The 14,552-nt window shown below is 33.3% G+C and overlaps 2 protein-coding genes across 2 annotated transcripts in view; both read right to left on the bottom strand.

The window, feature by feature from the left end:
* LOC130247967 (connector enhancer of kinase suppressor of ras 3-like) overlaps positions 1–9,694 on the bottom strand; it is a 115,141-nt gene extending 105,447 nt beyond the window's left edge. The window contains exon 1 of the mRNA XM_056481483.1: positions 9,485–9,694. Within this exon, the coding sequence (XP_056337458.1) occupies positions 9,485–9,536 (52 nt within the window). The 5' untranslated portion in view covers positions 9,537–9,694. The remainder of the gene's footprint in view (positions 1–9,484) is intronic.
* Positions 9,695–11,890: 2,196 nt separating this feature from the next.
* Positions 11,891–13,994, bottom strand: si:ch73-111k22.3 (pleckstrin homology-like domain-containing protein). The gene is made up of 2 exons (XM_056445549.1): positions 13,798–13,994; positions 11,891–12,331 (listed from the first exon to the last, which is right to left on the bottom strand). Exons 1-2 carry the CDS (start codon positions 13,984–13,986, stop codon positions 12,119–12,121), a joined length of 402 nt encoding a protein of 133 aa, XP_056301524.1. The 5' UTR covers positions 13,987–13,994; the 3' UTR covers positions 11,891–12,118.
* Between the last annotated feature and the right edge of the window lie 558 nt (positions 13,995–14,552).

The following is a 14,552-nucleotide window of genomic DNA, read 5'->3' on the forward strand; positions in this document are numbered from 1 at the left end:
AAATGTCACATCCATAATGCTGGAATTACTCATAATGTATGCATATTTGCAATATAAATACAATTTCAACAGTCCACTGAAAAGAGTTCTTAATTTTAAATGCTGGTGGTGTTTTAGTAGCGCATTTACATAAAATATGAATAAATAAATAAACTACAAACATAGATAAATATGAAGCTTTAAATACAAATGAATCAGTTTTTTAGGAGATCAACAGTATTCAGAAACATAAATCGAATAATACACATATTAATTAGAATAATAATTTTTCATGTATGCTTTTGAATTGGGCAATAGGATCTTGTCATGATCTTTCCTCCAACAATGCTAAAAAAAGTTGATGTTGAAATGTTGACACAAGTTGATATTTTTAATAGCTGAAGTGTTATATTACCTCGGTTGGAGTTGTAAATTACAGTAAACGAAAACCTGGTAATAAACTGCCAGTATTTTCTCACTTATTTTACAAACGTAATTGTTAATATGATAATATTCATTCATTCTCTTCTCGGCTTAGTCCCTTTATTAATCTGGGGTCACCACAGCGGAATGAACCACCAACTTTTCCAGCATGTTTTACGCAGTGGATGCCCTTCCAGCTGCAACCCATCACTGGGAAACAACCATACACACTCATTAACACGCATACACTACTGACAATATTAGCTTATTCACTTATTCCACATGTTTTTGGACCGGAGGAAATCCACGCGAACACAGCGAGAACATGCAAACTAAACACAGAAATGCCAACTGACTCAGCCGGGGCTCAAACCAGTGACCTTCTTGCTGTGAGGTGATTGTGCTACCCACAGCAATATGATAATATTTTATATACCATTTCTTACACATTTTATTGTTTCAAACTACTAAAATGTCAAAACAAAGTCACTTTGTTGAACTGCAGAGTTGAATTTTCAAGATCAAAACTCAACAAAGCAGAGATCAATGAACCATAATGCAATTTATAACCATAAACAAAAAAAAACTGAATCAAAATGTGGAACCTGTTAATTAACATAATTTCTTTTACAATGAAATTTAAAATAAAATTCTTTAATCAAACTTACTTGAAATATTTTGTCATGATGACCCTTAAAAAGACTGAAAATTCTGCCATCATTTACTCCAAAGATGTCAAACTCAGTTCCTGGAGTGCCGCAGCTTTGCACAATTTAGTTCCAACCTTAATTAAACACACCTGATCAAACTAATTAAGTCCTTCAGGTTTGTTTGAAACCTAAAGGTACGTGTGTTGAAGCAGGGTTGGAACTAAACTGTGCAGGGCTGCGGACCTCCTGAGTTTGACACCCCTGATTTACTCCAATAACATAAAAGAAGATATTTGGAAGAGAGTTGAATACCTGTAACCATTGATTTTATTATTATGAAAGTCAATATGGTTACAGGTTTTCAGCTTTCTTCAAAATATCTTCTTTTGTGTCCAACCCAATAAAGGTCTGGAACCACCTGAGACAGAGTAAATAATGAGTAAATGAGTATCTCCTTTAAAACACATGCAAAATATAAACGTTTACTCTGTTATGGTTAAACGTTGTAACTCTGCTTTGTCTACAAATGACGTGTTCTAAAATGTGGCGTCTGGTTAAATAAAATTTACAATGCAGAATATACGAATTCCAATGGCCATGCGGAAACTATAAATGTAGCCATGCGCTATTATATATTTTTTGACTCTTTTTATGGTATGAAAATGATAGATTTTTCTTTTGTGGCAAAAATAATTTGAATATCAAGTAAAGATAATGTTCCATGGGGCAGCACAGTGGCTCAGTGGTTAGCACTGTTGCCTTGCAGCAAGAAGGTTGCTGGTTTGAGTCCTGGCTGGGTCAGTTGGCATTTCTATGTGGAGCTTGCATGTTCTCTCCGTGTTGGTGTGGTATTTCCTACAGGTGCTCTGGTTTCCCCCACAATCCAAAAACATGCGGTATAGGTGAATTGGAGAAACTAAATTGGCCGAAGTGTATGAGTGTGCCTGTGAATGAGAGTGTATGGTGTTTCCCAGTACTGGGTTGCGGCTGGAAGGGCATCCGCTGTGTAAAGCATATGCTGGAATGGTTGGCGGTTCATTCCACTTCGGCCATCTCTCAAATAGAGACTAAGCAGAAGGAAAATGAATGAATGAATGAATGAATGAATGAATGATGTTACATGAAGACATTTTGTACATTGCATGTGGTAAAAATACCCAAAATTTTGGCACATTTTTTATGTGTAATGTACATTGCACTTCCTTTACTCTGCAAAATATTTTTCTTATTTAAGAGTTGTCTTGTTTCTAGTCCAAATATGCTAAATTACTTAAATCCAGACAAAATTTCAACAGGAGCAACAAACATTGTCTTATTTTCAGATACAATAAATCTAAATTAAGTAAGTTTGAAAATAATCCACCAATGGGGTAAGCAAAATAAACTTGTTTTCACTTTGAAATCAGTCTATTTTACTCACCAAAATGGCTTGTTATTTTGCTTTTTTAAACTTCAGATTCAAGATTTTTCCGCAAAATATTATTCTTTTAAACAAACCATAAATCAGTATAAAGTTTATTCATTCAAATAAGCTAAATCTCAATTTAAATACATTTTTTACACAAAAAAAGTTTGCTGTCAAACTACTTATTTTAAATGAGCTGAAACAACACATTTCTTGAGTTTTTTTTTGGGACAACCTAATTGTTTTATGGTAAATCCACTTAAATTTGCAAAAACCAATGAGTTAACTTAATTCCTTCATGTTGTCCCAACACAAGTCGATTGTGTGGAACACAGCATTTTTCACAGTGTAACTTACACTTATGACTTATGTTTTTGTGGTCACAGACGGTTGAAATTAAAATGATTAGCCCTCCTTTTTTAAATATTCCCCAAATGATGCAAGGAATTTTTTTACAGTATTTCCTATAATATTTTTTAATCTGGAGAAATTCTTATTTGTTTTATTTTGGCTACAATAAAAGCAGTTTTGCATTTTTTAAATCATTTTAAGGTCAATATTATCAGCCCCCTTAAGCAATAATATTTTTGATTGTCAACGGACCAAATTACTGTTATACATTGACTTTCTTAATTACCAAATTAACCTACTAAATATTACGTACTGTCATCATGGCAAAGATAAAACAAATCAGTTATTAGAAATGAGTTCATTGTGTTCAGAAATGTGTTGAAAAAATATTTCCATTAAACAGAAATTGGGGACAAAAATATACAGGAGGGCAATTAATTCAGGAGGGCTAATAATTCTGACTTCAACTGTAGAACAAATAACAGCAGCACTTTTTATCAAACCGAATAGGTGTCTCACAAATATATATTTGTATTGCTGTGTCTAAAGGTCACTGAAATGGCTTGCTAATTAGCCGCTAATTTCCTCCAGATTGCTACAAATGCAAACAGTTGTTAAAGTTAATAAAAGAGATAAGACTGGGTAGTAATCGGGGACCTGCTGACCTGTGTATATGAGCTGCTGTGTGAATGCTTGACTTCAAATGAACAGGTAAACATACAGGAACGGCTAATGCTGGCAGTTTTTTTAGGATTCAAATGTAAACATATGGGAAGCTTGCTAATTCACTTGGGAAACTGGTCTAGGATCAGCTAGCTAACTATAGCATTTATACATATTTCCAGTTATTGTTATTATACATACACTGAAAAAATATGTTAATTAACAATTTTCGTATATTTTGTGATACAATTTTTTATTTCCATTTATTTACGGTTGTGAATTGCATTATGGGATATTGATCTCTGCTCTGTCGAATTTTGATGTTGAAAATTCAACTCTACAGTTTCACAAAATGACTTTTATTGACATTTCAATAGTTTGAAATAATATAATGTATAAGAAATAATATGTAGTGAAATAAGTCTGTATAATAACAGAAAATGTACTGGATGTTTATTACAAGGTTGTTGCAACGTGATATACAACACCAACCCAGACAATATATCACTTTAAACTATTAAAAATGTTCATAATAGTCACTTTTTTGAACTTTCAAGGTTAAACATTGTTAGAAGAAAGATCAAAATCCCATAAAGCAATTCAAAAGCATAAATGAGAAAAAATAAAAACACGAATCACCAAATATGGAAAACCGCTAATTTACGGATATTTTTTAGTCTAGACAAGTTGTAATTCACATTAATGTGTTAGTGTTCAAAAGTTTTGGGCCATTATATTTTTGACAGTAAAGACTTTATAGATATTTGTGCAAAAAAATTTAATAAAAATATATTTTTAAAAAACTAATCATCATTATTACAACAAGTAATAAACATATACAGCTCTAAAAAGTGAATAATATTATCAAAATAAAGATGTATCATACAAAATGCATGTTTTTATTATATTTAGTACTGTCCTGAGTAAGATATTTTACATTACATATGTTTACATATAGTTCACAAAACAAAAACATGGATAAAATTATTAAAATAACCCCCTGCAAAAGTTTGCACCTTGGTTTTCAATACTGTGTGTGATTTCCTAAAGATCTATGAGTGCTATTTTGTTTCAGACAACTTGATGAAAATACTAATTTTGGACTGAATCACCTAAATTGGGTTTTCAAACAGGGGTCTGGAAGTGCTAGGTGGGCAGGGGGAATGATCATTATTAAAAAATCAATAATTTGAAGGTAAAGTTTACAATAAATAATTGAATTTATATTAAAAAAGCAAAAATAAATGAAATTCATGATGACAAAACCATAAACAAACATTAGTATAAATGAAACATTAAATGGTCTAATAATAAACACATAATTACAATAATTATTAAAAACACTAAAATTATTAAAAATAAAAGGGATTAAAATAAATAAATTGAATATAATTTTACATTTAAAGATTAAAATAAATATAATAAATAAATAAATTGTTTATAACAACAAAAAATGACATTTAAATACATAAATTATTGGTAATATATATTTTAAAATAAATAAAAAGGTTACTGTTTTTTTGGAAAGCAAAATAAAAGTTTGAATAAATAAATACAGTATTAGAACCCATAAAAATAATTTTCAGACCATATTTCAGACAAATATTATTAAGAATATAATATTCATAATATAATTTTTTCAGTTTGAGACTGCAAGAAAGGGGGCAAGATATGACACAATTATCATTTTATCTTGATTTTTAATGCTTTTTTATAATCGTTGGAGGCCAAAATTTAATTTTGATTAATTGCAGAGCATAAACACTCATTAGTATAAATAAATCATTAAACTAATCTAAGAATAAACATTACAAACATTAAAATGATTTAACGCATTAAAAATAACTTAGATTAAAATAAATTAGAACAATAACATTATTGACAATTAAATGCATACAATATATATAACATAAAAACAAATCTTTTTTTAAGTAAATAAATGTTTGAATAAATAAATAAACAAACAAATAAATAAATAAATAAATGGATAATTTGTAGAAAATATTTTCCAAATTCTATTTCACACAAACATTTATATAGCTACCCTTTCAGTTTAGATGGTAAAAAAGTGATCCCTTGCATGAAGATGATTGATCATGTTTTAAACAAATATCAAATTCAAGAAGTGAACTGAGCAGCTAGTGTGAATGTGGCCTTTAGAGACTCAAATAAAGCACATCTGTTAACTCCCGCATTGTCTAAGACAGCTTTTATCTTCTCAAACTGGCGTCGGGAGAGCTATGCTAGTCCTTCATTAGCACAAAAGGCCAACTTTTAACTCGCGTCTGAACAGCAGGTTTGGGGTCTTTAAGGTGTCTGGGTTTATAATTAGATACATGTGCTGAAGTGTGTGAATGGCTTTGACCCAAACCAACTCAGAAGTCTTTCATATCACAGTCACTTCTGGTTAGCAGAGAATTATGGGTATTCGGCATTGCGGTGGCGCTCGATGCTCTACTCAAGGTCTCTGCTAAGTGAACGTTTTTATGGTGTTGTTTTAGGCCCTGTCCACATGAACACGGAGTATTTTCTGAACCACTTTTTTTTTTCCTACGCAGTTTCTCTGCTTGTCCACACGAAAACTGAGTATCGAATGACTGAAACCGAAACTTTCGGAAAACTCTGAGTACAGTGTGGTCGTGTGGACACAACTGAAGTTTTCGCCTCATGACATCAGCATGCACTGTTTTCTCCTTTCTGATTGGCTAATACGGCTGGGTTCACACCAAGACACAAATGAGGAAAATTCCACAAGTTTGCGGCAAATGTATCGCGTATTTCACATCGTTCGCACCTCGGGACGGTAATCTGCCTCTGTTCTCCCGTTTGTATTGACTTATATGCAATTTACTCACAGAAATACTTAATTCCCCGTTTCACGTGAACCCAGCATTTATGCTGTGCCTGGTGCATTAGAGAGGAAAGTATGGAGAGAGATTAGACTCAGTAATAATTCACGCAAAAGACAAGATGTACACATGCGTAGCCAAATTCACGTACGTAAAATATTTATTTATACTTACAAAAACAATTCACATGCACAAAATAAAAATACATTTTCCTAAAATACATTTCACAAATGCAAAACACCATTTGCAAATATATAAGAGTGTACAAAAAGTTTTGAATGTTTAAAATTCACGAGTTCATCCTGAATGAGAATGTGCAAATCCTCTCTCACGTACGACTCACCCGCAGGCAACTCGTACCTCTCAGCCAATCAGATGAGAGCTATACTCGATGTCAACCACTCTGCGCTCCTTTTGCGCAGTCTGTTTCTCTAACCAACATGGCGGATACTCCTGTAAGTCAATACTGTTTCCTACTAGTTTGTGTATACGCTTTTTATAGTAGAATCTGAGTGTATTTTCAGTAACTCAATAGAAAAGTGCTTGTGTTAAGTCTATGCTAATTTAAGTGTATAGTAATAAATGTGCAAAGCATCTTGTATTAGCCGCCATGTTGTAATTTAAACAAACCTTGTTGTTTAAATTATGTTAGGGATGAACTAATTTGATTCTTGAGGTTTGTTGTCCCAAGAACAACAAGTGCCTTTAGGACCAAAGTTGCCCATACTTGAACTTGATAAATAAAATGGTTTTTAAATATATTTTGTATAAATTGACATGGTGTAAGTTACATGATTATGTAATGAAATGCATCTTTTTTATGTATAATTTAGGTGTCTCACCTGCAATACATTATGCAACGACGGATCATCTCCGTTAATTAAGTCAGACTGCGCAAATGGTGCGCACAGTGAAGCGCTTCGGTCATTCCCGCGTTCTCAGGGAATTGTGATTGGTTGAACAGTAAGCTCGCATCTTATTGGCTACAGGGCACGAGTGACTCACGTGGGAGGTGTGTGCTGACAGGAAAGTCTCAAAAATGCACACACTCGTATTCAGGGTGAGTCGTACGTGAGAGAGGATTTGCACATTCTCATTCAGGATGAACTCGTGAATTTTAAACATTCAAAACTTTTTGTACACTCTTATATATTTGCAAATGGTGTTTTGCATTTGTGAAACGTATTTTATGAAAATGTATTTTTATTTTGTGCATGTGAATTGTTTTTGTAAGTATAAATAAATATTTTACGTACGTGAATTTGGCTACGCATGTGTACATCGTGTCTTTTGCGTTAATTATTATTGAGTCTAATCTCTCTCCATAGGAAAGGGTGTATCTTACAGGTGGTTTGTCAAACCCACTCATACATATGACCAAGTTTATTCAATTCACCTATACCACATGTCTTTGGACTGTGGGGGAAATCGGAGCACCAAGAGGAAATCCACACGAAGATGGGGAAAACTTGCAAACTCCACACAGAAACGCCAACTGACCCAGCCGAGGCTCGAACCAGCAACCATCTAACTGTGAGGCGATTGTGCTACCCACCGCGCCACGGTGACACCTTTCTTCTCTTTATTGGTATTGTTAAATATCTATCCAAAAAGGTCCACATATTAATAAATTACGTTATGGCAGCCATTTTAACATTAAATTGTCCCTTGTTACAGTGATGAAATAGTTTGGTAACAAGCAGGAAATGTTTATGGGCCAGTGATATAGCCACATTGAAATGGTCTATACACCAGGAAATTTCTATAGCTATATTTTTCATATCCAAAGTTTTAAATATTTTATATTTGGTGTTATTTTCTATAGCTGTAACTTCTATTTCTATTTCTAAAATTGTCTGTGTTTTTACTTTGAATTATACTCCGTAATTTATATTCTTATTGATATTACTTGTGTTTTTTTTTAGGTCACAGATGTTTGTATAAGCATTTCACTGCATATTGTACTATTTATGTGACATATTTTAATGTAAAATGGCAAAACTTCCATAATTAAGTACAGATGTATCTGGAGATGGAAGTATTCTGTCAAACAGATGCATGACATCTGATGATTTACTTTCCATCACTATTTCTAATTACGAATTTTGTATCCGCTACTGTGTGACTCGATCAACAACTAAAAATGAAAAATATGGAAATGGAAAGCAGTCTGAATTAGACAACTATTGCAGATAAATATCAATTGGCTGACTAAAAAAGATCTCAGGATGAATTTTAAAAACATACAACAAATACAAAAACAAAGAATTTTAAATGCTAAACACAGAAAAGGAAAAAACAGCAACAACAACATTCGAATTCAAATGAACAACCACAAAATCCAACCTACAGAAAAATATTTGCTTATGTAAATTAAACTGTTGACGTTTCAGTGGAATAATAATAAAATGGGAGTCAACTTTTTCCAATGCTGCATTGTATCTCTTTTAAAATAATAATAGTAATAGATAGTGTATTAAAAATCCATGCCTGTAGTGCTAATTAAAGTAATAGAGTAATGATAATGTTGTGTTAAAGACTCAAACGATGATGTTAATAAACAGTAGTTATTACAGAAAAATAAACAACATTCAAAAATGTTTGATAATATATCCGCAATGGCGAGTCGTATGATATAAATGAAAAGACATCAGTATGATCTCTTAAGTGTTTGTTTGTTTGTTTTTGAGAAATTAATGCTTTGGCAGATGTAAACATTTCAAGTTGAGAGAGAGTTTCCCGGTTTCGATCATGTGGAATAAATAAACACCTAGTGTCTGTTTGGTCAGGGATGTGGATGTTGCCTTTACAAACATTTACCATGGTAACAGTTTCTGTGAAAAGTTAGACTAATGTCGTTTTTACATATAACGCAGTAAAATAAAACATATTGACATATAATGAAGAACATAGCGTGTTGTACAAACATTTTAAGGACAATTCATTTTCTTTAAAGTGTTGCCAAAACAACATAACAAAAGGGCTGACGATGCTTGAATGAGCTCCCGTGTACATGTACGTTTTAACCCTCGCTGTATTGTACAGTAAATTACCATACCTCAAAGTAGCCTACATAAAGTTTATTAAATAAAGGAAACGCGTCTATATATTGTATCCGATGTGTTTAATTCGCGTGAGAAACGAGTCACCGATCTAGCTCTTACCTCGAATCCAGTCCACAACCTGAGCCGCTGTCCACTTTGTTATCGGTTCCATTCTTCTCAAATGTCCAGAAAAGTTTCTAGCAAATTCTCAAAGCGAGTAAAGTGAAATAAAGTTCCCTGGAGCGCGATTTCTCATGTCTAACAACTTTTAAACACTAATGAGCAGATCACAGACACAGCGCTGAAGCTCAACCCACAGACCGAAACTAAACACACGTACAGAGAGAGAGAGAGAGAGAGAGAGAGAGAGAGAGAGAGAGAGAGAGAGAGAGAGAGAGAGAGAGAGACCGCGGGGAGGATCATGTTACATTCACAGGTCAAATTTATATCGCCGCTAAATCGTCGAGTAGTTTGTATGGTCAGGGTCACGTTCTCTACAGGTTTGTGAGAAACTTCAGAACATTCATTCATTTTCCTTCGGAAATCCCATCGGATGTCCCTTTATTCATCAGGGGTCGCCACAGCGGCATGAACCGTCAACTTATCTAGTTTTACAGAGCAGATGCCCTTCTAGTACTGGGAATATCCATACATACTCATTCTACGGCCAATTTTGTTTACCCAATTCACCTATACCCGAACTCAAGCCGGGACTCGAAGCAGCGACCTTCTTGCAGTGAGGCAACAGTGCTAATCACTGAGCCACCGTGTCTGTGACATTTAGACCATTTGAAGTCAAATTAGAAGTCTGTCATTTTCTCAAAACACAGTATTTATCCTGTAAAATAAAAACTGGGTTGTTGTACAACGTTGGGTCAAATATAACCCAACTGTTGTGTTAAAATATTTGCTTGCATTTAATAAAATAAATAAATGACCCAACGTTGAGTTTGTCCATATTTGATCCAGTGTAGGTGCTTACAGAAGTTTTCAGCTCACTTGATCAGTTATTTGATTTGAAACACAGTAAATAAAATTGACTAATATGTCTACAAATGCAAATTTCTTACTTGCTGTTTTTTGTTGTTGTATTTTTTTTTTTTTTTTTTTGTAGAAACCCGATGCAGTGGCGCAGTAGGTAGTGCTGTCGCCTCACAGCAAGAAGGTTCGAGACTCGGCTGGGTTAATTGGCGTTTCTGTGTGGAGTTTGCATGTTCTCCCTGCGTTTGCGTGGGTTTCCTCGAGGTGCTCTGGTTTCCCCCACAGTCCAAAGACATGCGGTACAGGTGAATTAGGTAGGCTAAATTGTCCGTAGTGTGGGAGTATGAATGAGTGTGTATGGATGTTTCCCAGAGATGGGTTGCAGCTGGAAGGGCATCCGCTGCATAAAACATATGCTGGATAAGTTGGTGGTTCATTCCGCTGTGGCGACCCCAGATTAATAAAGGGACTAAGCCAAAAAGAATATAAATGAATGAATTTGCAGGTTTTAAAATAACAATTTATAAGCCCGTAAATTATTTGAATGAAAGCTCGCAGAAAAATAATAATATTCGATATTGTATTTATAAAACTGATTAAATAAATAGCTGATAAAAACATGGACAGAATAAAAGTATTTTTATTACATAAATAAAATTCTTGCAACAGATTATTTGAAAAATTTAATTATATTTAAAATGTAATTTTTTTGTAAATTTAAGCGTGAGAGCATGACGGTGCGCAGTGGGTAGCACGATCGCCTCACAGCAAGAAGGTCGCTGGTTCGAGTGTCGGCTGGGTCAGTTGCCATTTCTGTGTGGAGTTTGCATGTTCTCGGTTGGCGGTTCAGTTGGTGGTTCATTCTGCTGTGGCGACCCCAGATTAATAAAGGGACTAAGCCAAAAGAAAATGAATGAATAAATGTTTTTGATTTGTGTGTTATCTTGGTTTTGTTCACATATACATTTAATTTATATATTACAAAACAAAATACTATTTAAAACTATTTTAGCACGTTAATTTGATGATATTGTGTTTGTTTATAAAATTCATTAAAGGGATAGAACATTTACTCACTATTTACTCTCCCTCAAGTGGTTACAAACCTTCATGGGTTTCTTTCTTCCGTTGAACACAAATGGAGATATTTTGAAGAAAGTTGTAGGAAGCACAAATATATGGAAGTCAATGCTTACAGGTTTCCAAACATTTGACAAAATTTCTTTTGTGTTCAACAAAAGAAACTCGGGTTTGAAGCGCAATAAAGGTGAGTAAATGATGATGGAACTTCCATTTTTAGTAAACTATCTCTTTAAAACTGATATATTAAAATTTTCTGTGGTACTCGTGTTTACCTGAATGTGATTAATGAGCTATCATACGCCGCCCTCTATTGGCCAGATTTTATATGTGCAGTAAGAAAAGACGACTTTTTATGTCAGTGTGACATTATTTCACCATATTTTAGTACTTAAAACATATTTTATGTAAATAGCGTTCTAATAAACTCACTTTTATGATTTTGATTTGATGCAGACACCAAAATTCGGCACTGAAAACTAGCAATGTGCTTTAATAAAACATATGTTATGGCTTATGTTCATTTAGAAAACACAAAAATAATACAAATGCAACAAAACATCTTATAATCAATTCAAAACATTTCATTTTGTATCAAAATAAAAGACTGAGTGTCCTCAATCGTCAGTAGAGGTTCTTTTTGGCCCGTTTAAGAAAGAAACATGTAGAGTATAAAAGACGCTGCTGTTGTTGTTATTGCAGAACACAGGCGTTGGAGCAGGTCACTCCAGTCATCAGCTGAGTCTCCAGAATGGCCGTCATCCAGAGCCGCTGCTCCGCTGCGTTGGCGGCCCGCAGGAGGTACACGCGTTTCCCGCCTTTAGGTCTCACGCTCCAGCAGAAGCTCCCGTCACCATCCTGCACCTCCATCCTCGCTCCAGCTAAATCAATCACCTTTTCCGCAGACTACATGCAAAGGATGCAGAGAACCACAATTATTAAAAATGTCTATAAGAAAACTGATAAAGGTATTTTAAAACCGGTGTTGGAGAAAGTTACTTTTGAAAGTGATGCATTACAATATTGAGTTAGTCCCCCTAAAAAGTAACTAGTTGCGTTACTTAGTTACTTTTTATGTAAAGTAATGTGTTAATTACCTTACTTTTGAGTTCCCTTTTCATACCTGCCTGAGGCTTGGTCTCTTTCAGAACTTGCAGGGTATTTTTCTTTCTTTCTTCTTTTTTTCTTTCTTATTTTTTTAAATAAAGGAGCTCTGAATTTAACAACACACTGCATAGCCTATTTACCTTTAATAAAAAAGCAAATGTAAAAAAAATTGAATAATGTTACCTTCTGAGAACTCCTGACACTATACATGCCATATAAAGATTAATGAAAGTTGAAAGCAAATGTGTTTGCTACTTTTGTATTTTTGTCTTATTAGTTCAGTAAAATCACTGTCCATTGAGACAATCTTCATTTCTTCCATGTATTCAAAATATTGAGAATACTTCTAATACATAAATGTAAGGCTCTGCCTTCTTAGTTACTGCCTGTTCGCAGGAAGCTCATTCTCTCATTGTGTGATTCACCGTTTAATTCAACAAACTATTTTAAAAGCATATTAATTAATCTAAAAAGTAACTTGAGCTACATTTTTAAAAAAGTAACTCAAATATTAATACTTATTTTTTTAAGTAATGCGTTACTTTTCTCTTCACTTAGAAAAGTTATATTATTAGGAGGAAATGCAGTTCTAGCGTTTTTTACAGTAAAAACTTGAAATCAATTCACAGAGAATGTATATGCTAACAATATATTAAATTATCTGCTTTAAAACAAACAATCAGACAAAGGCCTGGATTCCGTATTTTAAGTATAATTCCCAGATAATAACAAATAATTCCCATTATTTCGAAAGGGAATGTGTCGTTACAGCGCCACAGGAATTTAGGACACATGAACCTGATCTACAATTTGATCTACATAGGAATTTTTGTAATAGTATAACTGTCTGAGAAATGAACAATGTATCCGTTTTTGAGGTAGCCCTTTTTTATATCTAAGCTTTTTTATATATCTGAGTTTTTTCCTTTCTTTGAGTTTTTCTTTGTTTATTTTTTGGGAATATGTTTGGTTATGCTTGTATTATTGTGAAAAATTCAATAATTTAAATAACTTTTACCCTCATAAGAGCGTCTTCAAAATGCGTTGCCATGGTAACAGTACAACAACAATAACAGCAGCACGACCAGTGGAAACCCAGTGACATTTAACGTTACTTATTAAATATTAAACGAGCAAAACAGTTTGTGTAGTAGAAGTTAGAGAGCAGGTGTGCTGAAGTTATTGCTGACATAATCTAATCGCTGTTATAAGTTTATTAAGGGCCTGACAACGACAGCGAGGATTACTGTATCATTCACTCTTACCTCCTCGTTTAAACCATAAATGAGTTTCCCATCTTTGAGATGAAACCACAACATTTTCCAGCGCCTGGTGTAGTGGGTTTTCTTAAATAACCATCCTTTACACTCTTCTGGGTGGTTTTCGTCACTTTTACCGTTAGAGGTCGCCGATTCTAAAGCCATTGCTCCAAGATGCTTCTCAATCACGCGCATGCGCAAGACAGAATAAAAGTCTTTTGTTTAGGTGACGAAATATGAAATTAAATATTAATGACAGATACATAAATAATTTCCATATCTACATAAAATGTTATGCTTGTTATTTTTACAAATATTAAATAAATGAACAAACAAATAAATATGTGAAGTAAATATGTGAAGATATTGTTTTTCAGTTATGTTCGATCTGCTCAAATAATTAACCAACAATATGTAATCAAGTATCTCTACTAAATGTCTTTAAATAATAAGGTTTTCGTTTGTCAGAATTAATTTAGACAGTTAGTTCAATGAACCAGCAATAAACATTACTACATTAATTAAATAATCTCTACATTTACTGAGTACTTGAAAAAAATCCAAAATGATAAATCCTTTAACAGTTGAATTTTTATTATTAAAAATATGTTTAAATAAAAATAAATAAATGAATAAAATATGTTGCTCAAAGTTAATGCTAACAAATGAAAGCTTATTGTAATTTAAATTGATTCGTTAAACGCTTATTTTTTCTAAATCGAAAAGTGACATTCTTTTTACGTTAATCTTTTTTGAAGTTG

This window comes from Danio aesculapii, chromosome 20 (genome assembly GCF_903798145.1).
Source record: "Danio aesculapii chromosome 20, fDanAes4.1, whole genome shotgun sequence".
Lineage (NCBI taxonomy): Eukaryota > Metazoa > Chordata > Actinopteri > Cypriniformes > Danionidae > Danio > Danio aesculapii.

Excerpts from the sequence above, each read along its gene's own strand:
- si:ch73-111k22.3 (XM_056445549.1), bottom strand. The coding sequence starts at position 13,986 with ATGCGCGTGATTGAGAAGCATCTTGGAGCAATGGCTTTAGAATCGGCG. Across the intron at positions 12,332-13,797 it reads TTTATGGTTTAAACGAGGAG|TCTGCGGAAAAGGTGATTGA; the intron begins GTAAGAGTGAAT and ends CTTTGCATGTAG.